The 27,912-nt window shown below is 37.9% G+C and overlaps 2 protein-coding genes and 1 non-coding gene across 4 annotated transcripts; 1 reads left to right on the top strand and 2 right to left on the bottom strand.

Annotated features, from left to right (window-relative positions):
• LOC113461098 (uncharacterized) lies at positions 1-26,146 on the top strand. 2 transcript variants are annotated; one of them, XM_089925304.1, is made up of 6 exons: positions 1-398; positions 1,187-1,335; positions 1,478-1,637; positions 3,049-3,134; positions 3,280-3,526; positions 10,883-20,079. In XM_089925304.1, exon 6 carries the CDS (start codon positions 14,439-14,441, stop codon positions 19,866-19,868), a length of 5,430 nt encoding a protein of 1,809 aa, XP_089781430.1. In that variant the 5' UTR covers positions 1-398; positions 1,187-1,335; positions 1,478-1,637; positions 3,049-3,134; positions 3,280-3,526; positions 10,883-14,438; the 3' UTR covers positions 19,869-20,079. The 2 variants fall into 2 exon arrangements, 1 of the variants encoding a protein (XP_089781430.1); XR_016396394.1 differs by adding an exon at positions 24,219-26,146 and having other exon boundaries at positions 166-398; positions 3,280-10,944.
• Positions 4,490-26,127, bottom strand: LOC103724344 (MD-2-related lipid-recognition protein ROSY1-like). Its single transcript, XM_008815571.6, has 4 exons — positions 25,992-26,127; positions 24,322-24,423; positions 8,538-8,698; positions 4,490-4,779 (listed from the first exon to the last, which is right to left on the bottom strand). Exons 1-4 carry the CDS (start codon positions 26,083-26,085, stop codon positions 4,672-4,674), a joined length of 465 nt encoding a protein of 154 aa, XP_008813793.1. The 5' UTR covers positions 26,086-26,127; the 3' UTR covers positions 4,490-4,671.
• On the bottom strand, positions 14,959-15,067 carry LOC149752821 (small nucleolar RNA R71). The gene has a single exon (XR_016396600.1). It is a non-coding gene; the product is annotated as a small nucleolar RNA R71 (small nucleolar RNA).
• Positions 26,147-27,912: the final 1,766 nt, after the last annotated feature.

Here is a 27,912-nt window from a genome sequence, read left to right as displayed (position 1 = left end):
AATGGTTCAACCCATATTGAATCGAACTAACACCAATTCAGGATAATGCGGTTTATAAAATATCCCCCTCCCTTCCCCCCGATAGTTCAAATCTTCGAGAGCCTTCGAGAGGACTCTCTCACTTTCTCATTCTCTCTCTCCTCCCTCTTTAACCCTACGACACCAACCGACATTATCGCCCTCGAGATAAGCCTCCCCCACTCTCTCTCTCCCCTCCCTTCCTTCAAATCGGCTAGATCGAGAGCGGAAAAGAGTGCCGGAGTGGGAAACGAGGGAGTGAGAGCATAGAGGGAGAGGATTAAGTGGTCAAATGCCCATATCTCCATTGAGTTAAACAAAAAAAAGACCACAAGCGGTCTTTTTTTCTTCAACCTGCCAAGATCGGGTCCACGACTCTGGTGATCTCCTTCTCCCTTCCCTCTCTCCCCCCTCAGATGTTCTCTTCCCCTCCCAATCTTGCTTGATCTAGAGGATCATTCCCAAACAAGCCCTAAATTGGGAAATTATTTTATTTTTATAAATTTCAAAGTCTCTAATATAATTAAATATTATGATCGTTAAAAGCAGAAATTGTGCACATGTTTGCTTCTATATTAACAAGTTTTGTTTCTTCATAAGATATCCATACCAGCCCTCATGTGTACAAAGTGTATATTCTGGCTTGGATCACAAATACAAGATTGCTCCCCAAGTTGAAACTTGGGATCATAATATTTTAAACCAAAGAAAAGTTACTGACACAAACATGCGTATCTGTGCATATGTGTATGCCCAAACATGTATATTGGAGATGTACAAATTGGGATGTGTTCAAAACCTCCACCCTATCTTTCCTTAAATGTACAAGGGAAAAGGGTTAAAGTCTCTTCTGTGCAGCATGTTGTCATTGGAATTGTCTATGGAAATGCGATGTTCATTCTTTTTCATTTCCAGTAATGCTTTGGAAAGTCCTATTTTGTGGTAATTACACTTCCTGAATGTATTCTTTCGAACAAGAGAGCTATTTCAGTTGGAAACCTTCTCAACCTCTTTTACTGGATTTGCTTGTGGAGTAAAATCTGGTACTTCGACGTCATATTCGTAGAAAATTTTGTTACTTGCTGACACTTAGAGAACAAATGTAGAGCATCTTACATTTTCATTTTCTTGGCTTGGTTACACAATTTGTCCCTTCCTGTGTTTGCAGTTCATGCCCAATAAGGGTCGAGCAATGCGTTGGAATGAGAAAGTTTTCATATATCCAAGAGGCGACGAGGTTAAGAACAAAGACAGTAGGACATTATTAATGTTCGCACACAAGAAATCCGTCATCCTCTGAATTTCCCAGGGGAACCGGTCTCTCTCTCTCTCTCTCTCTCTCGTGCTTGCTTGCTAACTTACTCTCCACCTCTTCCATGCAAATGCAGAGGGTTTACGTGCATGTTCTGGCAAATGTGATTCCTTTTTTCACTTCTTTTCTAACATGGATTTCAAACAGGTGATACTCCCAAGAGACTGATCTTAGAAGGATGGGGCCTCAAAAGTGGACAGCGAGGTGCTATAGAATGGAACTCCCAAAGATAATGGAGCTTCAATTCCCAAAGATGCACCTTCTGTGAACTGTGATGATGGGCAACATCAGCCCCAGGCCTTCCCTGGTTAGTTTCTGAAACTCATACAAGCTGTGCCCTTAGGCTATCCTAGCTTCGCTGTAACCTCAAAAAAAAAGCAATGTTTCTTTCTTTTTGATATTTTGAATGTTTCGGGCTAAGACGTCCCATTTAATTTTTAAAAGTTTGGACATTTACTGCAATCTTGCTATCGACATTTGTACTTGACTGAAAATTGTGTTAGTCATTCTTAAGATTGTGTAACGCAATGTTTCTGAATCGGCATATTGTTAAAGCTTTTATATAGTCAAATTTATTAATCTTAAGATTATGTAAAACAACTAATTTGAATTGGCATATGGTGTGCAAAGCTTCTACATAATCAAATTTAGTGCTTCCATTGTTGATTGAGTAGATTATCTTCTCCATCCTCCTGGTGCTTCCCATATTTTACTGTTTATTCTGTCATTCATAAGGCTCCACTATGCTATCCTGGGAGTGTGCTTATCTAAACCAATCTTAAATGTACTAGGAACATCAGTGCATTGCTCGAATTTATCTCATTAAATGCTAACATTTGTTGTTTCCTCTCGTTAAACAAGCAAATTGACTTATGTCCCATACATTACTAGAAGCAAAATAACCCTTTCATAGACAGAGACAGATGCATGATTATATTTGTTTTCATTTTTTATTAATAAGGAATATTGTGTTCATTCTTCTATGACTCGAAATCCATGAGGCCTAAAATATGCAAGAATTTTAGTTTTATTGGAAGTTTAGGCTGCATTAAGCTAGAATAGTTAATTGGTAACTTTTACTACGGTTTTATCATAGATCTCTATACAACACTCCATGATGTATTCATTATACAATAGACTCCTTGTCATTTCCCTCCTCAAGGGCCTGTTTGGGAACAATCCGCTGGTTGGGAAATTGTTTTATTTTTATAAATTACAAAGCGTTTAATATAATTTACTATTATTGTCGTTAAAAGCAGAAACTCTGTACATATTTGCTTCTATATTGTCAAGTCTTGATTCTTCAGAAGGTATATGTTCAAAGTGTACATACTGATTAGACCTCAAAAACAATGAGTTGTTTCTTAAATTGGAAATTGGGATCATAATAGTTTGAACAAATAAAAAGGAGCCTACAAAATTCAAATACCACATTTGTCATCATTTATATGTATAACTGATGAAATTTTCAACAAAAAGGAGCTTACAATTCCTGAATATATTCTTTCCTGAATATATTCTTTCCAACAGAGAACTGTTTCAGTTCGAAATTTTCTCACACTTTTTGCTGGATTTTGCTTGTGGAGTAAAATCTGGCACTTCAGTGTCATATTTGTAGAATTTTTTGTTACTTTTTGACACATAGAGAATGCACGTGGAGCAGTTTATATTTTTATTTTCTTGACTTCGTAACAATTTTTCTTTTCCTGCATTCGCAGTTCATGCCCAAGAAAGTTGGAACACCGCGTAGAGATGAGATGATTTTTATGTCACCAACTGGTGAAGAGATTAAAAACAAGAACCGGTCTCTCTCTCTCTCTCTCTCTCTCTCTCTCTCTGCTTGCTAACTTATCCTTCATCTCTTCCATGCATATGCACAAGCTTTGCATGCATGTTCTTGCAAATGTGGTTCCTTTCTTCACATCTTTTCTGACATGGGTTTTAAACAGGTGATACCCCCAGGCGCTCAGCAAGAATTAGTAGGGAAAAGGCAAAGGCAACAGAGACCCCTCAAGGCGAAAAGCCAACAAAAAAGAGAAGGAAAATCAAGCTCAAAGAAAGGAGGAAAGAAAAACAAGGATAATAATGCTGTGGATGAAGCTCCGGCAACAGAAGATGCAACCGTTGATGCTACATGTGCATATGATGAAAAAAAATGAAAGAAGCCAAATAATAGAAAAGCAGTGTTCGAGGAAGGTGAGAAGGAAGTGAAATCTGAAATAGAAAAATCAGTTGATGCTGAAATACTTATCAATATTCTTTCTAGCCAATTAATTGCCTGTTTGTCAGTCATTGATAGTAGGGTAATATGCCTATTAAGAAGACATCTGGATTAAAATCTTGTTAGTGCACACAGTATGGATACGAGATTTTCAGTTGCCGTTTTATTATTGCTAGAGATTGAATGGAGTTCGTATATCAAATAGTGATCAGCATTTTTCTGAAGTAATATGTTCTGTCTAGAATTAAACATGCCACTGCCTGCTTGATGATGCCTGCCTTATTTAAACCCAAACGGAATATAGTTCATTCCTAATAAATAAGCTGTTTGGACTGATGGAGCAGCTGTGACATAAGAAAAGGAAACGACATGTTTACTTTCCTCTAGCAACCAGGTCTAAGAGAAATTCTGGATTTATTTGAAAAGAGCAATCTGTAAGGAAAGGAATGGTCTCTTATTAGAGAAATGGAAGAATGCAGGAGGAAGAAGAAAAATTTACTTAAGAGGCTATTTTTTCAGGTCTTTTGATGTGCACACTTAATAAGAGAGTCTGCATTATTCTACTAAACGATGGATTGCTCTCTTTATTTATTTATCCATACTGAGTTTCAGGTATCTAATTTGAGGTTCTTTCTGTTTGTGTGAACCAACTGCAATGCAGTCATATTTCTGCCAACTAGATTTGTTAAACATGCTCCCTTCAATGGAAGAATGAAGACTTAAGAGTACACAAGGCGATCTTTCCTGTAAGACATTTATTAGAAAGGCCTCCATGTAAAAATATTATACATTCTCCAGTTATACTCAACAAGATAACTGGATGTAGGCACATATAACAGCATGCTCTGCGGTATGGATGAACGAGTGCAAGTATTTACCACAAATTCTTCAACACCTTTGAGTGCCTTCATTGAACAGAAGAACTACTGATGGAAGAATTATTCACATCTAAACCGTTTGATTCATATTCCCTTTGTAATGTGCAACATTCATACTAATGTCGATTGCATTCATACAACATGGATATTATATGGTTCTTAAAATCTATCCAGTTCTGTGATGTCAGAACCACAGGCTAGCATGACATATTATACTATTGAAAACTATATTTAGACCCCATTCAGCTATCTGCGACAGATGACATGAATCCGATGCTGAAATCAAAGTTGATGCATGTCAGTGGCTTCCCATCTTCTCCCATCATCGTCATTGTAAGTGTGTACCAACCCTGCAATGAGAACACATTGTCAGAAAGTTTAAAATAGCATTTCTAAAATGATTCCCACAATCTTATTCTCTGGGGGCAAAAATGATCCTCCAGTTATTGCTCTTCCATTTCCAATTCTTTATCTGTGCTTAGGATATCGTAGAACCCCATGGATATAAAGGACGACGGGAGAAAAACATAAAGCAAAATAAGAGAAGACAGAGACTTGAACCTCACCACAGTGATGTGCTATTAAACAAATTTAGATAATCATCACATGCCACTTTAAGATAAAAGCAGTGTGAAAAGAAAATTTATGCGGAAGACTTGAAAATCATTTAAAAGATGCTGGTTTTAACCGAGAGTCAAACAGAGAGCATGCACAAACATTTAGAAGCATCTTTAGTACATCAAGCAAGAAATACGACTCATGAGAGCCTTGAAACCAAACTGCCGCTTTTGAACAATGGCCACAGAAGATACAAGTTAGAAATTCTGTTTATACATTTTCAAGTTCACGTAATTTATTAGAAGATAATTCACTGATATGATAAATATGAAAGGTCGAATATGCTTTCAGGTTTTTGGAAAAAACAGACAGCAACCCAGGAATAGTTTATCCTCCAATGTTTTGCTTTCCTCTATTTTACGTAGTATCAGATTTTAGTAGTCCTGGCAAACTAAACATTATATGACTTAGTTTCATAATTCTATCTGCTATGTTGTCAAAAGTGCGCATAGGCACTTCAGTGGTCCGCCTAGACACTTAGAGAGCCTAAAGTGCCTAGATGACCGACTAGGCACTCTTACACTAAAGGATACATATACTTCATTTTTTTTGTTATGTATTGTATTGCTTTATTTTCTTTTCACTATTGTGATTGCAATAAATTTATTTTAGTTATACTAGAAGTTCAACTAAGACAATTTAGTATTCGTTTTGACACAATTTTCCCATGCACCATGGACCGGAAGCTTTCATGGAGCTTAGCAACCCTCCAGGAGGCAGTCCATAACTGTTGTTATTCGAGGACCCAAATTTTTTTATTTCAATTACATACTTATTCTTTTCCTTTCCTTTTCCTCTTCGCTTCTCATATTACTCTTCCTCTCTCTTCTCGTCCAGGGAGATCTTTTTCTCTCCTCCTTTTCCTCTTTTCTACTATTTCATCAATATTTTTTATATTTTCTATTTTTTCCCCATTTTTCTCCTAGTTGCAATTTTTATTGCAAATACGCGATTCAATTATGACTTATAAGCATTAGATTTTTTTCAAAGACTAGTCAAATTTTTTACTTTGCAGATTTAACTTTAACAATGTGATATCAACGGATTTAAGTGCCTCGAAATGGAATAGTACCACTACTAGTGCACATTTCCATCACCAGAACGACACTAGGATGGGTGTTTGGTTGTCAAAACAAGCAAAATCGGGATGTATTGGCCATCTAATTTATACCAACCAGTACCAAAGCCAATATAGCCCACCAATATGAAACCATTCTGATTGGGACAGCAATTTTTTATTTTTTCAAAGCTTGGGAACCGGTTGAACCAACCGTCCTAATCAGTTCTGACAGGTACAAGCCAATGCCAAGGTTGGTTCAGTTGGTATCAAGCCCGCTCCATTTAAGATGGCTTTTCTTTTTTTTAATCAAAAAAAAAGATGGGTCATATTGGCCAACCTATAGTAAAGTACAAAAGATAAATCAATCGGGCATTAAAGTCGGCACATGGATGTCCGCATGAATCCAGACCAATATGAGCTAGTATAAAGACTGGTTAGGACGACACCAAGCGCATCCGAATCAAGATGGCAATTTTTTTTTTTTTTTACAAAAAGGAAGAAGACCATGTTGGCCAACCCAAAGTGAAGTCTAAGAGAGAAATGAAACGCATTAAACCCAATAGAAAATTATACTAGAAATAATATTATCCAACTCAATAATCAAAGAAGCATGCGAAAATTATTCAATCACAAAAATATGGAAATATAGTGAAAACTTATTTCATCTCAACACAACTAAGCCTTAACCCTAAACTAGTTAAAGTTGGCTACATGAATCCTTGTCTTCCATTCTGCACCATTTAGGACCTTACTTTCTAGAAGATGTAGATATATTAAATTCTTCCTTACTACTTTATCCCATGTGATTTTTAGTCTATCGCTTCCCCTCTTTTCTTCTACATGTATTGAGTTACTCATGCATACTGGTAGATTCTTTGACCTGGCATTGTGCATGTCTAAACCATCTAAATCGTCCTTTCCATCAACTTGACAGGCATCCTACAATCATAAAATATCCTAGTTGCACTTTTCCATTTTGTCCAACCTGCTTTAATCTTATACATAACATCATCTTCATTTTCTCTTCCCTATGAATAACCGATCCTAAATACCGAAAAAAATCATTCTTACGAACTTCATGATCCTCAATTTACACTCCATCTTTATCTCTATGTCTAATTTTCCTAAACTATATTCCATGTGTTCATCTTCATCCTACCTAAAATTCTGAGCTACGAACTCACTCATCCATAATTCCAACTTACAATTAACCCCGCCTTAATTTCATCAACTACCATCCACAAGTAGCACGCACTAAGAAATATCATCTTGAATATACCTGCTAACCTTATCCATAACTAGCACAAAAAGGTAAGGACTTAGAGCATATCCATAACATGTTTTTCCTCTTATCCACTTAGTAAAAACACATGTCGACTCTAATAGAAAATCCATAGATCTTTTGACCAAAAACCAAATATTTAGTTGCCAAAGTTGCCGACCGCGAATCCTCTAAGTTTTACATCCATCTGTCTAAAAACTTTAAATAGTATAAATTTTGACCATGAATGATAGGGACTAGGGAAAAAATTTATTCCTTATGCTAGAGGTATTTCACTGCATAGTTGATTGTGCTACAAAACAAAAAACATCAATCAAATAAATACAATAGGCAATTAGATGAACTTCAATTCAATCAATATCCATATCACACATCAAAAAAATTGACTGAATAATAATAATACACGTGAAAACCCCAGAAAAATGGAAAAATCAAAAAGAACACAAAAAAGGAAACCTCAAGTTTGCATACCGGCAAAGTACTGGTACGCACCACCATCCCAAGAGTCAGTATAGTATCTCAATCCTTGGTAATATCTTTAACACTACTCCTATATTTGACTGCTGATTAATGTGTGAATTGTTTTGATTAATCTCAACTCCTACCATGCTATAATAGTGTATTTGACTTTTTGTTTGTATGAGTTGAAAGAAAAATGAAGTTGATTCTATCAACTAGGGACTGCCTAGTCGCCGTGATAACCTTGTCTATATGAAATCAGGGACTTCAGTCAGCATTCAGCAAGCAAGAAGCCATAATGTTGTTTAAAAAAACAGTGTTTGTGACTGCATATGTGGCTATGCAACCACTATGTAGATGAAGTCCCCTGACTGCACCACATTCCCTATATACTGTTAAAATATGTGATCGGGCTGCATATGAACCAACAAAGAGGTCTCAATTAGCATTATACAACAATACGCAAAAGCTGTGGCATCGTTATGATAAGACATTGTTTCCTATATTTTTCTTCAAACAGATCAATATGCGTAAATATTTCAAAAAATATAGAAGGTTCAAGAACACTTACAGCCAAACCACATTTCTCTCAAGGATCTTTTGAATCGTAGAAATTTTAATAATTTAAGCAAATTTCAGTGGTTTTAATTGAACGTGAATATATGTGCGAAAATGCTACAGCATCTTACTGGTGGTGTAACCATAGGTAGTGTCTGTTTATGGGATAGCTCGAATGCACCGGCCGAGACTGGGCATGATGTCTCACTGCAAAGGTCATGAGTTTCCTGGTAAACATGAAACCATATATACTTGACATCAATCACCAATTTTCCTTCAGAAATGACATCCCCTGCATCAAACCATCAACAATGATTACTCATCCTGTGTATGGAAAATTATTCAAGTAGTGAGCCTACACAAGTCCATAGCTATGCAATAAATTGTATAAGATTTCATGGGTCCATTTAAGTAGTCACTGCATTATCGCCACAGATAGCTAGGTCAAGGACTTCTAATATTTCAATCACTTCCCTTAACTTTTTACTGCACGTGATAGCTAAACAGCTAGTTTACAATGAATGTATCATAGAAGAAATACAACAAAGCAAAACACAAGCAACCCATTGCCATAAGTCTGATCAACGACATCATTAAACCCATAAATCAAAAATTGGGGTTTCAAATCAACCGGCGAGGCAAAGAGCTGAACAGTTTATTGTCATATACATGTGCACGCACACACAGGGGATGTAACAGAAAGCAAAATATAGTGCCTTTTATATAAGGCAATAGAGAATTATCTCATTTTCAAAAATATATTCCTAAATGGATGTGAGATATAATTTCAAAAAACAGATAAATTCCTGATATAAAAAGCGCTATATTTTGCATTTTTGTCACATATCCCGTGTGTGTGTGTGCATTCATGTGTGTGAGAGAGAGAGAAGCGAGAAAGAAGAGAGATTGGAAAAGGTATCCTTTCTAAACCATTGAAACCTGAATATCATTGATGCAATATGAAGTTTTCAAAATTGAAGATCCAGAAATATTGAACATCTCAAGGATATCAAAATACATAAAGCAAAAAAATACATGTGCTCTGGACTTTGGAGGTCTCATGAAATGGACATAAAATGGACAACGTTAGCAGATTTCAAGAGCTAAAATATCAAAATCATTGAGCTTAACATAGACTATTTAAAACACACATAAAACAACCTAGACTGATTTGAATGCTTCTAAATCAAAATATATCATTGTATTGTAGTAAGCCATTAAATTGATGTATTTCTGATACCACTTAATGCATAATTGCAAGATATCAAGAATTTCTGGTTTTGCTCTCGGGGCATTTTTAGATATTGTAGAACTTGCTTAACAGTCTGAATTTCATATTTAGATTTTCCATACTGACTTTAAATCGGTACAAACTTCAGTTCTATTTGATGGATACACCCTAACCATAGTAAAAAGCCTAGGTGACCCCAAGCAATGGACCTAGTTTATTACCCACGTGATTGCCTAGGCATCAAGGAGGTAACCCGTCCAACAGAGTGTGATGTCTGAGCTGCTTCCATTGTCCATCTTGCTGGAGGCTAGAACTAAGGTCTAGGGTTTTAAATGAAACATTTAAAGTAAGTTTGTTTTATTTTCCCTTGGAGTCCAATTTGATGTATATCACTCCCTCATTCATATTTATGCATCATTCATAAAATAAATTTACAAAATTATAAATAGTATTTCATATAAACATTATTGTTTATATAATACTAAATACAAGCATGAACATGTGCATGTTGACACTTCACAAGCACACATAATCGACATGTATGTGATTATTTCATACAAAAATATATATCTAGACGCATGTAAAATATTATGCCTATTCCATGCATTTACATATATGTGCATGTGATGGTTTAATCAAAGGTCACCTACATATCCTGAGGCTTACTCACTGCCAAGTTGGTCACCCACGACAGCAATTGTCTCAGAACTCTCCCTCCATCATATGTATATATTAAAGCTAGAACGCTATTGATACTATTTCTGCCCAAGTATTATCAAAGAAAATTCAGTGGTTGTTGTCAAAATGAGGTCCATACATTTAACCATAATTTGTAATGTCTAAATTCTCTAGAAACCAAAAATCATGTGGTTGCTTATGCATCAAGTGAACAAAAAATGGATGGCTCAATATAGTTGGTAAGATGAGGTACATTATAGATCATACAACTTGAGAATCCAAATCATTTATCCTGATATACACATTTTGAAAAACATGTTAACAAAATTTTATTGATTTAGATAATTCTAAACCACAGATGAAATTAAATAATGCTATCATATCACTAAAACTGTCCATTTTGCATCCACAACATGCATACACGCAAACGACCTCTAGAACATGGTTTATGGTTTTTAAGAAATTTAGATATTGTAGATTATGATCAATGGTGTGGATTTTCATTGATTTTTTTATCAATGCCATTGAGTGCCAAATATCATTGATTGTACTCTAACTTCACTACAGGAAAGCATATATGTCGGCATAAAAGGGCAACCTCCAATGCTCGAGGCTCCCACAACTATAAGGTATGGCAAGGGTCAAATTTATGCAACGTTACCCCCACGTGCTGAAAGGCTATTTTTGTGTTTCGAACCCGTAATAACCATGTCACAATTAAGCAAACCTTACCACTGCATAAGGCTGTCCTCTATATGTCAGCATGATTTGAAAAACCTATACCACATCTCTAGGTTCTTATAATCACAACACCTCCCTCCACCCACCCTCACTCCCTCCCCTGTTGACTACCCCACATTTAGTTTGTCCTCAAAATTATCATGACCATGTCATACCCCTATTATGATAATTTACAATGGTTACGTGATGACAAATAGATAGACATGCAAGCATAAAGAGTGAGAAACAGATTAATTATCATAAACCAGCCTGTCAAAACATACCCGTAGGTGAAGGTTTCATCTATTAGGGTCATTTTCGCTGACTAGCACCATGGTATTTTAAATTAAAGTTCATACCTTTTAGCACATGTCACATTGATGTCCATTGTGCCATCATTTCTACTAAAAGGTTTTGGCTATGTGTTTACCATCAAAGTAGCTCTCTTTAGGTTGCTTATAAGTTGGGTGCTTTTTAAGGGCATTGACAGGTATTTATAGGGGATCTAGCCAATTCGTAATTTTAATAATCTTTAGAATGGTCAACTAGCCCTCTTCAATCAGTATCTGATCATTAAGGAGGAAACCTGGGGCTAGCCACAGAAGTTTTGAGGCTATTCTTATGAAAGTCAAGATTTCTTTTTGGACTCAAACTACCTGGACCAACACATTAAGAAGGGTCTCCAAGAATACTGATGAGAGCACAAAAGTGCGTTCTACACGTTGCTTAAATTAATATTATTGCTAACAAATAATGATAAAAGGGCTGCATTAATTTTATATTTTATTTGGTACAGATTATCGTAAATCAGAGTTTAAATGTGCATTTGGTCGACTTCAAGCCTGATTACACTGAAACAGAATTGAACCTGGTCAAGCACACTTGCACCAGAGGGACACATGGCAGTCATCTGGAGGTAATGTGTAATGAAACATCCAAGGGCTTAGATTCATCAAGCCAAGAAGATTTGCAAACGGATCTCCCAGCTTCACAGCATCCGCCCGAGCCCTTCCGTCCGCGATCACCGCCCACCTCATCCGCCCGTCTTCCTCAACCGCGATCGGCTCCCATTCTTCTTCCGCGAGTGAGCCAGCATCCATCCCCGCAATCAACTCCCTTCTCCGTCCGTGCACAATCCCAGCGTCCGAGCAACCCGCGCCCAGCCGGGATCCGCCTCTCCCAAACTCGCGCGATCGTGAAGCATCCCAAATCTCCCACGCATCCGTTTGCCTCCTCCACTGATTCGTCCGTGATCAGCTCCCTTCCGGGCGTCCTCCAGATCTGCAGCTCATCCCGCGATCATCTCCCACGCAAGTCCAGCCGCTCGAGCCTCCCATCAGCTCACGATTCACAGCATCCTCCCGAGCGCAATCGTCCCAGCTTCCATTCTCAGCATTGGAAACGGCCGCAATCACCTCCGGCATCCGTCTCGTCCGAGTCCATCTCTCCCGTAATTCAAGCAACCGTTCGCGAGCTTCCAGCAGTTCGAAATCATCGGCCGAGATCCAGCCCTTCCGTCGATCTCCATCGCGTGCAAAGGAAGAGCTATAAAGCTCTCTCGGCTGGGAGGAAAAGGGGGGAGCTCTCATCGGGAAAACAGAGGAGTTGGGTGGCGGCAGAGGAAAGAAAAGAGAAGAAGGAAACAGGGTATGCCCTGTTTCCGAAAAGAAAAAAAAGAAAAAAAAGAGGAGAGGAAGAGTTTAATGTTTTAATGGAGGGCTGATTTCCTAGGTGAAGGGTGATGGAGAAACCTTTGATGTATTGCTTTCTTTGAAGTAAATTCTAAACCTTTATTCTTACAGATTTACATTTTCAATATATCATGGATTCTTGCATAATTATTTTGTAGATGGTTCTTTAATGGTTTATGTTGATCGACATATGAACTGCTTTAATATTTGATTTATCGTTGATGTAATAGGCACGATGAATGCTTAGAAATAGAGTTCACATGACCATAAAATATATTCCATGCTTTGATCTATTCTACTTTTACATCTTTAATCAAGAACCAAAGAATTTATTTCTTGAATGCAAAATTATCAAAGGGGATTCCAGATCCCTACACCACCTTAATCTATCCAAACTTTGATTCTCTATTTACTGATTGATTTTCTATTTGCAAAATAGCATCTTAATCCACAAATTTTATTGAATCAAATAATCTGAAATTAAGCTAATAACCCAAAGATCGTTCCCTGAGGAATCGACCTCGGACTTCCGAGTTATACTACTTGTGCGATTCTCCTGCACTTGGGAGAACAGTTTTATTTTTGCACCAAGTTTTTGGCGCCGTTGCCGGGGGACGGCTGAGTTATTAGTATAATTTTAGATTTAATTTTTACCTTAGTAGTTAGTATTTTTCTTTTGAAAAAAAAAAAATTGCATCTTTACTACTATTTTTAATTCCCTGCACAGTTTGCATCAAACTCTGATATCATAGAAATTAGCCGTCTGATTTGACTCAAATTTGGTCAGCTAGTGCACGACACATTGTTGAATAATCTGAACGGTCTGATTGACATTCTGAGACTTTTAAGAACATTAGATTAATACAAAACCTTGCTGCTTTCTGTTTTGAATTTTCTGCATTTAATTTTTTTTAGAATCAGAATTTTATTGTTATTATATCTCATTAACCCTTGTTGCTAATTGAAAATTAAAAAAAAAAAGAAAGAGGAAAAACCTAAAATTTCAAATTTCAAATTTCAAATTTCAACTCATAAAATTTAAAAAAAAGAAAGAAATAATTTGCTTGATCACCTATTCAATGAAATTTAATGTCATGCCATAAAATATTTAAAAAAAAAATCTCTTGATTGTTGCATATAGTGTAAGGCATCAACATAAAATATTCTAAGGGCTGAACCCATTTAAAAAGATAAGGTCGGGATTTCATCACTCGTCCTTAGCCCAAAAATCACCCCAGTGCATAAATGTCCCAAGCTTAACTAAAATCAACTAGACGTTGGCCCCTAAGGACATTCGAGCTCAATAGGACGAAGACCATCGAAAGTTGCACCAATTTCGCTCTGTGGCTTAGTTGATGTCTAGGCAAGCTTTGTCCCTATAAGGGAGACAGTTCATCTGTTCGAGGCAAGTGGGTTTTAAGTGGGACCTTTGCGAACGCATCGTGACCCCTCCACTTACCTGGGAGCTTACCTGGTCAACTAGGTTCATTAGACCGGATTGGAAGCTTTGGTGTCCTCTTCAAACCAGTTAGGAGCTGTCTAGAAATTTAAGAAAAACATTAGAAATTGAGGTGTAATGTTTTGTTGCATGATTAATTGAGAGTAAATTTTTGAATTAAGGTGTCGTTTTAGGATATCTTTAGTTGGTACTTATTATTTTTTTAAAAAAGAAAAAAAGAAAAAAAGAAAAAAAAGAGAGGGAATTATTTTGCATGTTAAAGTGGAATAGGGACGACACCGGTCGATTAAGTCGTACAACTTTAGATCATCCCTTAGGATATACTTCTGAAATTCCTTCGCAATATCTCACACCTTGTGAGATGGCTGATCTAAATGAAGATGCGGGAAGTCACCACAATCGAGAACGAGAACCCCATGTTATGACTCTAAGACAATACCTACAACCGGCTAGGACTAGTCAGCCTTCATGCATAATTTTTCCTGATAATGTAGGTCATTTTGACATCAAACCAGGGATAATCCAATTGCTGCCCAAGTTTCATGGGTTAGAGTCCGAGAGTCCGTATCTTCATTTAAAGGATTTTGAAGAATTGAGCATTACATTTAGAGTGCCAAATGTCACCGAGGATGTCCTCAAGTTGACATTGTTTCCTTTCTCTCTAAAGGATAAGGCCAAAACATGGCTAAACTCTTTGCGACCTAGATCAATAAGAAATTGGCAAGATATGCAGAGAGAATTTTTAAAGAAGTTCTTCCCCACACAAAGGACCAACTTTTTAAAAAGACATATTAGCAATTTCCAACAAAAAGATAATGAAACATTTTATGAATGTTGGGAAAGATTTAAAGACCTTCTTCTCTCATGCCCTCATCACGGATTCGAAACTTGGAGAACCATTAGCTTCTTTTATGAAGGTTTATCTTCACAGTTAAAACAATTTGTAGAGACCATGTGCAATGGTAGATTTTTAGAAAAACACCCTGATGAGGCGTGGGAATATTTGGATTCCCTTGCTGAGACTGCCCAACTTTGGGATAACGGAGATAGAAATACCAAGTCTTTACCTAAGCCTACTAGCTCTGTACAGGGAGGCCTTTACAACCTCAGAACTGAGGATGATCTTCATGCTAAAATGGCAGCCCTCACTAGGAAGGTAGAAGAAATTGAGCTTAGGAAAGTTAAGCCTGTCAAGACAATAGAGCTTAGAAATGAGTGTTGTGGTATCTGCGATATGTCGGGTCATACCACTACAGATTGTCCCACCATACCAGCATTCAAAGAAGTCTTGCACGATCAAGCAAATGCGATGAACTCCTACCAAAAGCCTTATAACGATCCATACTCGAATACCTATAATCCTGGTTGGAAGAATCATCCAAACTTTAGGTGGAGAAATGATCATCCTCAACAGTCACACCATTCAGCTCCTCCACCTGCACATCCTACTTATGCACCATCACCCTCTCAAAAGCCAAATATCGAGGATACCTTGCAATCCATACAAACTTTTCTACAAGGTCAAGCTAATATCAATGCTCAAAATACTCGAAATTTTGAAGACATAAGGAACCAATTGTCAATGTTGACTACCGTCCTAAGTACCCAAGAGAAGGGTAAGCTTCCAGCTCAACCCCAACCTAACCCACAAGTGCACGGTAGTAATAATATGGCTCCTTCTAGTTCACATACAGAACATGCAAAGAGTATCATGACTTTGCGTAATGGAAAAGTCATTGATCAAACCGTCCAATTGAGACCGCAAGTCACTTCTAATTCTGATGCTCCTAAAGTTGATGAAAGGGACAAAGATGAAGTTGAGGTCCCAACTTCTACCGAGAAAGTTGAATGCCCTTTTCCTCCACCTTTTCCACAACGATTAAAGCCGTTGCAAAAGCTCGAACCTAATTCTGAAATTCTTGAGCTTTTTAAGCAAGTAAAAATCAACATATCTCTTCTTGATGCAATCAAACAAGTACCTTCATATGCCAAATTTTTGAAGGACTTGTGTACTGTCAAGCGTCGATTAAATGTTAAGAAGAAGGCATTTTTAACTGAAAATGTGAGTGCTATTTTGCAGCACAACATTCTCCCTAAATATAAAGATCCAGGTTGCCCAACCATCTCATGCATCATAGGCGACTTTAGGATAAAGCGAGCATTGTTAGATTTAGGGGCGAGTGTGAATTTGTTGCCATATTCTGTATATGAGCAACTTGGTTTAGGTGAGTTGAAGCCAACCTCCGTCACTTTGCAATTAGCTGACCGGTCAGTTAAAATTCCAAGGGGGATTGTCGAGGATGTATTAGTCCAAGTAGACAAGTTCTACTTTCCTGTCGATTTTATCGTATTGGACACACATCCGGCTTCGAACTCACAGTCTCAGATTCCGGTCATTTTAGGACGTCCATTCCTTGCGACTTCTAATGCATTAATTAATTGTAGGAATGGCGTCATGAAGCTTTCTTTTGGTAACATGACCTTAGAACTGAACATTTTTAATGTGTGCAAACAACCTAATGATCCCGAAGAGAGTAAGGAGGTTGATTGGGTTGAAACTATCGCGGAGGAATATTTGTTAGCTGAAGCATTTAACGATCCATCCGGCGATAGTTTAATTGATTGGTGTTCTAATGGCACCAATAAAGATGATTTGTTGGTCAAACCTAGTATGAATTTTTCGAACGCCATGATGATCAATGGGTGGAGACCAAAAGTAGAAAAATTTGAACAATTGTCGCCTCGAGAGGTGAAAATAGTACCATCCCATGAGCAAGCACCCAAGCTCGAATTGAAACCCTTACCAAAGGAACTTAAGTATACTTTTCTTGGACCCGAAGATACTTTTCCTGTAATCATCTCGTCTGGACTTGATCATACCCAAGAAAGAAAATTAATTGATGTTTTAAAGAATCATAAAGGAGCCTTAGGGTGGTCTATTGCCGATTTGAAGGGAATTAGCCCCTTAATTTGCACGCACCGGATATATTTGGAGGACAATGCCAAAACCACAAGGCAAATGCAACGAAGGTTGAATCCTACGATGAGAGATGTGGTTAAGGCAGAAGTCCTCAAGTTGCTTGATGTGGGTATTATTTACCCAATTTCCGATAGCAAGTGGGTAAGCCCTACTCAAGTTGTTCCTAAGAAGTCGGGTTTGACGGTAGTAGAAAATGAACAAGGTGAACTAGTTCCAACTCGTATCCCGACGAGTTGGCGCATGTGTGTTGACTACCGAAAGCTTAATTTGGTCACACGAAAGGATCACTTTCCTCTACCCTTCCTAGACCAAGTATTGGAGAGAGTTGCAGGACATGCTTTCTATTGTTTTCTTGATGGCTATTCGGGATATTATCAAATTGAAATTGCACCAGAAGATCAAGAGAAGACTACCTTCACTTGTCCTTTTGGCACATTTGCTTTCCGACGAATGCCATTCGGGTTGTGTAATGCACCTGCAACATTCCAAAGATGCATGCTCAGCATCTTTGAAGACATGAACGAGAATTTTTTGGAAGTGTTCATGGACGATTTCTCCGTTTTTGGCGACTCATTTGATGATTGCCTGTCACATTTACAAGCAGTCTTAGCTCGATGTATAGAAAAGAATTTGATACTGAATTGGGAGAAATGTCACTTCATGGTGCCAAAGGGAATTGTCCTAGGACACATTGTTTCATCGAAAGGAATGGAAGTAGATAGAACTAAGACTGATTTAATTGCTAAGCTACCTGCACCCAAGACGGTTAGAGATGTTAGATCATTTTTGGGTCACGCCGGATTTTATAGGAGATTCATCAAGGACTTTAGTGTCATATCTCGACCATTATGTAACCTCCTATCCCTTGATACACCGTTCAATTGGACTGAAACCTGTCAGGAGGCATTTGAAAAGTTGAAGTCTATGCTTAGCACTGCACCCATCGTGCGACCACCCGATTGGTCATTACCGTTTGAGATTATGTGCGACGCTAGCGACTATGCGATAGGAGCTGTCCTAGGACAACGCAAGGATAATAAGCCATATGTTATTTACTATGCAAGCAAAACCTTAAACGATGCTCAAATGAATTACACCACCACCGAGAAGGAATTGCTTGCAGTAGTATTTGCCTTAGATAAATTTTGCTCTTATATCCTTGGTGCTCCTATTGTTATCTTCACGGACCATGCAGCACTAAAATATTTGTTGGATAAGAAAGAGGCCAAACCACGCTTAATACGATGGATACTTCTACTCCAAGAATTTGACATCACTATCAAAGATAAAAAAGGAGTAGAAAATGTGGTTGCTGACCATTTATCACGATTAGTTTTTCATGATTCAGTGCCACAGTTTTCCATCAAGGACTCATTCCCTGAAGAGCAGTTGTTTGCACTTTCTAGTATACCATGGTATGCAGATATTGTAAATTTTCTTGTTACAAACCGGATGCCAGAGCATTGGGGGTCGACAGATAGAAAATTTTTCTTGCGCGAAGTAAAAAATTATTACTATGACGATCCCTATTTATTTAAATATTGCAACGATCAAATCCTTAGACGATGCATACCGGATCATGATATACAAAGCATACTTTCTTTCTGCCACACTGATGCTTGCGGTGGACACTTTGCCTCTAAGAAAACTGTTGCAAAGGTCTTGCAATGTGGTTTCTATTGGCCTACTATGTTCAAAGATGCCCACGAGTTCTGCAGGACATGTGATCCATGTCAACGTATTGGAAGCCTAACTCGTAGGCAAATGATGCCTCTTCAACCCATTACTATTATCGAAATTTTCGATTGTTGGGGCATCGATTTTATGGGCCCATTCCCACCATCTTTTGGATATGAGTATATTTTAGTCGGTGTCGAATATGTGTCCAAATGGGTAGAAGCTGTTGCTTGTAAGACCAATGATCACAAACCCGTTCTGAAGTTTTTAAAAGAAAATATTTTTTCACGATTTGGGATGCCTAAAATCATAATTAGTGACGGTGGAAAACACTTTTGTAATAAGCCTTTCGAAACCTTATTGAAAAAATATGGTGTCACCCATAGAATTGCTACCCCATATCATCCGCAAACCAGTGGCCAGGTAGAGTTAGCCAATCGAGAGATCAAGCGTATTTTAGAGAAAACGGTGAACCCATCACGAAAGGATTGGTCCTTGAAACTATCAGATGCATTATGGGCTTACCGTACTGCATACAAAACCATTCTTGGCATGTCTCCCTACCGGCTAGTCTACGGAAAAGCGTGTCATCTGCCTGTAGAAATAGAACATAAATCGTATTGGGCAATTAGAAAATTGAATTTTGATTTACAAGATGCCGGTCTAGCTAGAAAATTGCAATTAAACGAGCTTAATGAGATTCGCAGAGATGCTTATGACAATGCTAAAATTTGCAAAGAACGAATGAAGATCTTACATGATAAATCAATTTTAAAAAAATCTTTTGAACCATTGCAAAAAGTTCTTTTATATGATTCCCGCTTACATCTGTTTCCTGGTAAGTTGCGATCGAGATGGACAGGTCCTTACATTATAAAAACTGTTTTTCCACATGGGGCGGTTGAGATTGAGAATCCACGGGATGGTAAAATTTTTAAGGTAAATGGACACAGGTTAAAACCTTTTCTTGAGAATTTTGCAGATGAAGAGGACTCCTTTTCCTTGGGGGAGCCTTCTTATGACTAAATATGAAGGCAAAGGTATGTGTATATTCATTAGAATTATTTTTTTTCTAGTTTTGTAGGTCTTATTTTCTGGATATCAACAGCTCAAGGTATTCATCTTCTCTCCAATATTATTTTCTCTACTGTCTCTCATATAAATGTTTCTTGTATCTATTACATTGAGGACAATGCAATGTTTAAGTTGGGGGGAGGGTAATACTTTGCCAAAAAAAAAAAAATTTGTTTTTGCATTTGATTTATTACCAATGCATATGTATTTTCATATTGAGTTTGTGCAACTATTAAGGCAAAGAACACATGCATACTATGACTGATCAGAGATCTATTATTAGATCCCCGCACATGTACTTAATGATTATAGGAAGGCCTCAGGAGTTCAAGTTTGTTTAATGCATTTTTATTAAGCCATATCTGTAAAAGAAGTATGAGTATCCTTGTCCGTACTATAAGGTTCATGATTTGGTTTTCACATAAAGAAAGAAGTTGAATACCCTAGCTAGATCACCTAAGTGCCTTATGTTCCGACCTTGGTTGACCTATAGCCACAATGCAGTCACGTTATATGGTTCAGTTTACCTTCTCTTTTTCTTGCAAAAAAAAAAAAAAAAAAAATGACAAGTCTGACCTCGTGGTGTAGTCTGGTTCGAGTAATTAAGCCCGAGGGGTGTTTCACCTAATGCCTTGAGCCAACTGGATCAGGAGTCATTGGCCGAAAACTCGCTACATGGACCTTACTAGAGCCTAAGGAGGTTGGATTATTGTAATCGTCATATGTGTTTAAAAATAAAAATAAGCATGAATAGGGTTGGTCAGACTGAACCCAGTGACATGTGGTAATGGCTGGTTTGACTCCATTAATTTGGAACTCTGTGTACTTTGGATGTTTAGTTGGGATTGATAGCTCCTTCTTTATATGCGAACCATTTTTGACAAATTTAGACAACATGAGATATTCTGAAAATTTGATGGATCAGGGTCTAATAAATTGTAGTAAACTCTTGTGAACTTGAGTAGTACACCTAAAATTCAAGCGGTGCCATGTTGCGGTGGAGGTATTAGTACTCCGAGAAAGTCATACTATTTTATGCACACTACACTTTCATATTTTCCTTGCTTTGATAGTTGCCATGCTTGAGAAAAATATATATCACGTGTGCATTGACTTAAATTTCATTGTATATCATTTTATGAATGATGTTTGTGGGTGACATCACTGCAAACCCTCACGAGACAACACCCGTCCACTAGGGTAATCTAGGGGTTTAACGGCTTGTTGCACGTGCTAAGTGCAATCGTGACTCCTACGAAAGTGAGTACTTATCTTAATTTTATGCAATTAGTTCTAATAAAACATCAAAGGATCAACCAACACTTTTTGTACCCTCATGTTATTATTTACTCTGAATTGCTAGGGACTAGCAATAAGCTAGTTGGGGGGTGTGATGAGAGCACAAAAGTGCGTTCTACACGTTGCTTAAATTAATATTATTGCTAACAAATAATGATAAAAGGGCTGCATTAATTTTATATTTTATTTGGTACAGATTATCGTAAATCAGAGTTTAAATGTGCATTTGGTCGACTTCAAGCCTGATTACACTGAAACAGAATTGAACCTGGTCAAGCACACTTGCACCAGAGGGACACATGGCAGTCATCTGGAGGTAATGTGTAATGAAACATCCAAGGGCTTAGATTCATCAAGCCAAGAAGATTTGCAAACGGATCTCCCAGCTTCACAGCATCCGCCCGAGCCCTTCCGTCCGCGATCACCGCCCACCTCATCCGCCCGTCTTCCTCAACCGCGATCGGCTCCCATTCTTCTTCCGCGAGTGAGCCAGCATCCATCCCCGCAATCAACTCCCTTCTCCGTCCGTGCACAATCCCAGCGTCCGAGCAACCCGCGCCCAGCCGGGATCCGCCTCTCCCAAACTCGCGCAATCGTGAAGCATCCCAAATCTCCCACGCATCCGTTTGCCTCCTCCACTGATTCGTCCGTGATCAGCTCCCTTCCGGGCGTCCTCCAGATCTGCAGCTCATCCCGCGATCATCTCCCACGCAAGTCCAGCCGCTCGAGCCTCCCATCAGCTCACGATTCACAGCATCCTCCCGAGCGCAATCGTCCCAGCTTCCATTCTCAGCATTGGAAACGGCCGCAATCACCTCCGGCATCCGTCTCGTCCGAGTCCATCTCTCCCGTAATTCAAGCAACCGTTCGCGAGCTTCCAGCAGTTCGAAATCATCGGCCGAGATCCAGCCCTTCCGTCGATCTCCATCGCGTGCAAAGGAAGAGCTATAAAGCTCTCTCGGCTGGGAGGAAAAGGGGGGAGCTCTCATCGGGAAAACAGAGGAGTTGGGTGGCGGCAGAGGAAAGAAAAGAGAAGGAAACAGGGTATGCCCTGTTTCCGAAAAGAAAAAAAAGAGAGGAAGAGTTTAATGTTTTAATGGAGGGCTGATTTCCTAGGTGAAGGGTGATGGAGGAACCTTTGATGTATTGCTTTCTTTGAAGTAAATTCTAAACCTTTATTCTTACAGATTTACATTTTCAATATATCATGGATTCTTGCATAATTATTTTGTAGATGGTTCTTTAATGGTTTATGTTGATCGACATATGAACTGCTTTAATATTTGATTTATCGTTGATGTAATAGGCACGATGAATGCTTAGAAATAGAGTTCACATGACCATAAAATATATTCCATGCTTTGATCTATTCTACTTTTACATCTTTAATCAAGAACCAAAGAATTTATTTCTTGAATGCAAAATTATCAAAGGGGATTCCAGATCCCTACACCACCTTAATCTATCCAAACTTTGATTCTCTATTTACTGATTGATTTTCTATTTGCAAAATAGCATCTTAATCCACAAATTTTATTGAATCAAATAATCTGAAATTAAGCTAATAACCCAAAGATCGTTCCCTGAGGAATCGACCTCGGACTTCCGAGTTATACTACTTGTGCGATTCTCCTGCACTTGGGAGAACAGTTTTATTTTTGCACCAAATACAAAGGATTTCTTTTTAAGAACAATTTGCATATCTTGCAAAAGAAAAGAAAAAAAAAGTAATTTCAAAAACCATTTTTAACAGTACTTTAACTTTACTTCTTTCTCAAGTTACCTGCACCAGCAACAGTCTTTCAGTAAAAAATCATCATTGCCACACCTATGTGAGGCTTGACCAACTATTAGTTTTAATACTCACATTGAGAAGGGAAGGCTACATGAGAAATAAAGAAGGAGGCTGCAAGTTAGATAGAAAGAAGGAGCAGGATAGTAGGGAATAATATGACAAGCTCTAGTCAATCTCGGCCCGTAATATCTAAGGCCCAACTAGGCTTGTGATGGATGATATTTGCTAACCCCAGCCTAGACAAATGTCCATATCAAGGTCAACAGCAAGACTAAGCCTTGCTATTTAAGAATGTTTTGAAACTTTCTCGCTATGCTCATTGAAAGCTTTAATCCAAATAATTCCTTGTCCTCCATCCAACCATCAAGTTCTGTCTTTCCTACTATGTTTGATCCTAATTACAAAGCTGGCAATTTTAGACCTAACTCTTCCTAGCCTGCTTTCAATCCACTGAACCCAACCTAGCTTGTTCATGGGCTAGCTCAATCAAGTTGAACTTTAAGTTTTTGACTCGTTAAATCATGATACCTGTAAGCATATAATACTCTTCCACCTGGCTCCTTCTCTACTCTGAATACTCCACAACTTCTCCTCTCCCTTGCTTGCCATCTCCTTACCATCCTCTCATCTCCACCAGCTTGAGATCACCACACTCCACTAACTTTCAGTCACTTCCTCACGTATCTTCCTCTTCTCCCTCCTTTACTCCCTTCCCTCTCCTACTCTTCCCTATCAAACTCGGTTGGTCATGGTCAGGCTCTCTTGTTTCACTAGCAAGATTGAATTGAGCATGACTGACCTGTTAGTGGGTCAAGTTGGAAATAGGTCATGCTATTTAGTCTTGATGGTTGAGTTGGATTCAACCCAACATGACGCGTTGCCACCATAGGTACATATCTACTCCCAAATGCTTCAGGGTCAATCTAATGGTCAAATAAACTCTAAGTACTGAAAGCGCTGTTATATATAACTCAAGATCAGCCTGAAATAGTCCAAGATTGATGAGTCAGCCTGACTTCACTAACCTGTTGGGTGGAGGGAAGTAAATGTAAAACTCATCAATCACATAAGAATTCCTTCACAAGACACGATTGGAGATCTTTGATCAAAATGATGTCAATTTTTATTCATGCATTAAAAGCATTATGCCTGATTGTTACGAATAAATTTTCCTTTCAAATTAAGCTTGCAAAATGTGTTTATTGCAGGGATGAAGATGAATTACAAGCAAAGCAAGATTACAATGGGCATGCCAAGAGAAAATGAGGAATGAATGAACAAACAAACTAAAGAAGAAAACTGTGTTTGTACCAGTATATGCTGAGATAGTGAATGTAGTTAGCTCGCCCCGTTCAATTGGATATGGAGATATGTCAACACCACTGACATTAACTGCATAGTCAGCTCCCTTGTCTACACATAAAAGGAACAGAATTCACTCCTCAACATACAACTGAACATTTAAAATCCCAAAATCCATCAATTATCAAACAAATAAATAAGAAAACATGAAATGGGAATGAGATTTGGAAAGAATTGACAACAAAACAAGCCAAACTATTATATTTATCAAAAAGTAAACCAACAAAAATATACTGTAAAATATGAAAATCAAGAAATCAAAAGAATTACTCGATCATATGAACAGATGACCCTGTGAATCAACTAAATTGACAATTAACATCATTTCAAGCTCAACCCCAGGCTAGCACAAGGGAGAAGAATGCAAGCATTTAGAAGTGGTTGAAGTTGTGAAGAAGATGGAGGGAGTAGGTGAAATTATTTGCCCTGCGCATGAGCATTTTTTTTTGGACAATAAAATCAAGTACAGAAATGTGGTTTTGGGCCTTCAGAACCATATTCATCTGCTGATAATAAGGTAAGAGATGGAGGTAACAAAATGAAGATTTGATTTAGTTGAAATTAATCAAATTTCTAACAAGAACAGAAATCTCCTTCCCTTGATCTGTAAATACGTCAGCAATTACGGGCACAATTTGATACAGTTCAGTTTTGCTAAATTCTCCACAAAATTAGCTAAATTCTTTTCTAAGTTTCAAATACACTAGGAACTGTTGCCTCAATCTCCCAAAAGGTAGGGTTTCTCACCGAGAGAGAATGTCAAGTTCAAGAAGTGATATGTGAAATTCGCACAACTACAATTCCACATTCTCTTATGAGAATGATCAAATCCATGTGCTACACGGTCCGTCCGGGGACCATCCTACAAGTAGTAGGATGCAACCATTGGTTTCTCAAGCATCATAAAATCAGTAGTTCGGCCTAAAACGCCTTTCACCTTGCTTTGTATTAAGGTGAGCGAGGTGATGAGGACACGGCAAATTTCCAGTGCTATCCAACACACATGATATTCACCAACAACAACCCAAGGAACTCCTCCTAAGCAAGGGAGACCATGAATTCTTGAATACAACTTTTCACAAAAACAATGTTTTTATCAGAAAAACTTTTAATAGAAAGAAAATCAAAGTTCCGTTTACCAACATGAACAGCACAACACTAGGCATCACCGCATCATAACTTTCTCATCATCAGTATGCAAAAAAGAAAAAACAGCAGCATAATCAACGAACCAGAGTCCCACCTAAGGTGGCACGTTATAGATCCCCTTCAACCAAATTCAAGTTAAAATATTTTTTTCCCAAAACATATATCTCAAAATAACCACCGAACTGACCATCTCGTACCATCTTGCAAAGCAATAATAACTCGGTAACTAAATTATAAAAGCGGAGAGTCCAATAAACAATTCTTCATAGGATTATTTTTTTTTAAAAAAAAAATTCCAAATTTCCAATCCAACCAACAAAAACCAGTGTTAACAGCGCCAAAGTACGCAGGAGGAGTTCTTGGAATCCCACCCCATGCACCCCTTTAGAACAAATCAAAGGCAACAAATACCAAGAAACCCCCAAAAAGACAGAATCACAGAGCGATAGAGAGAGATCCGAAAAACTCACTGCAGTACTCGAAGGAGGAGGCCAGGGTGGCGGAAGGGAAGAGGAGGCAGAAGGCCAGAAGGAGAGCGGGGAGGAGCCCGAAACGAGCGGCCATCGCCTCTATGCTTTCTTTCTTCGCAGATCTGCCACAGAAGAGCAACCGTAAAGAGAAGAAATTTTAACCTACACTCAGAATCGGAGATAAGAAAGAAGTTTATTTATTGCAAGAGGATATGTTTACCTAATTTTCCGCCCAGTTTCGGCAGTTGGGGGAGCCCTTTTCGCCGAGACAAGGCTGTTAGCTGGCGGAAAACGACAACCGAGGAAGCTTCGATCTGCTTTCCTCTCTTGCTATCCGGTAACATTTTCTTCGTTATTTTCCTACTTTACGCAAGATAGAATATCGCGGTCTCCGGCTACCGCAGTAGCCAACAGGCGCGAAAAAAACAAAAGTAAAAAATCCAATATATTAAATTTTGCATAAATATTCTTTCAATATATATATATATATATATATATATATATAAATAAAGAAAACTAAACATGGTTATGCATCTGTTTAGGAGTTTATTTTGTGGTAGCCGTGGGAAGAGCCGCTTCTTTTTTGCGGCGGGGGGATTTGTTTGTGGTCACTTGGTTAATGGGCCAATGCTAGAAAATCCCACAAAATAATTGTTACAATATATTTTAAAATTTGGAGCATAAGCTAAAGATAGGTTTAGATGGAGGCAAATAAGAATCTAAATTTCCAGTAAACAAATACTAAATCAATTAAAATTTATCGGAACAAAATTAATTGGAAAGGGATGTTTTAATTGATACATGGGCCAAATTGGATTTATGAGAGGTGGGTGGGCTACAATCCTGCCAGCTCAAGCAAAGATTGTCAATTATTAGAGAGTTAAGAAGAGAGAAATATATGAGGGACACTTGGGTGTGATGAATCGCAGATGGGCAACCATGGCATAGATGAGTGGGCAAGAATGGAAGTTGAAGAGAGAGGATGAGAATAGAGAGCCCTTGAGAGGAAGGGGATCTCATGAGATATTGATTCCTATCACAATTATAATTTTTATATCTATAATGATAATTAGATTCAACATTGCAATATTGGTCAAAATATAGATTCTTGGTCATTGTGTAATGACCAAGATACTACGATTGTTTGGATTCTTGCTAGGCTTCTATTGCAACCAAGATAAACTAATGTGCTGATTAGTTTCCATTTTGGCCACTTGTTGAGGTAGTTGAAATCTCAACTTCGGAACCCTCCACGTATAGGATAAAGTTATAAAGCTCCTGTGAGGGGTGTTAGTAGGTTAGATTCTTGTTGGTTTTAACCATATCCAAATTCAAACTCAAGCTCAAAGTACAAATGTCGAATCTAAATCCAAAGAAAAAATTAAACCCAATTTAAATGCTACATCCACACACAAGAATAGATTCAATACTAAAATTTTGCAGGCATAAAGTGTATATGTAAGTGAACATGTGGGCAAGATTAGGCATGATTGGAGTTTGTTTGACCAAGAGTCAAAATCTTGCCAAAAAAGATTAATAGGTAAGGCAATTTTTAGACTTAAATTGGTGTATTTAATACCTGAACATTTGGAACTCAAAGAAAAAACAAATAGAATTGATTCTAGATATTAAGGCTAACTATAGTTTTTTCTTTGGTGGGGCGGAGAGGGGGTTGTCGTTGAGGGTTTGTAACACTAGAAATAATAGGAGGTTAAGCAAAATAGGAGAAAGAAATAGGAGGGAGATAATAAGTGGAATCCATCACTAACTCAAATAAAATAATATAAACAATCTAATGTTCATTCTATCTTCATTCTCTAATACATTATTTTATATAGATAATAGATGATTTTTCATGTCCCTTAATTAATGCATCATAGTTTTACACAATTTGTTTTAACAACCAAGCATTCCCAGTAAT

Source organism: Phoenix dactylifera, chromosome 9, assembly GCF_051530095.1.
Source record: "Phoenix dactylifera cultivar Ajwa chromosome 9, Ajwa_hap1_PhDact_Kaust_v1.1, whole genome shotgun sequence".
Classification (NCBI taxonomy): Eukaryota; Viridiplantae; Streptophyta; class Magnoliopsida; order Arecales; family Arecaceae; genus Phoenix; species Phoenix dactylifera.
This window is presented reverse-complemented; position numbering and strand designations above follow the sequence as displayed.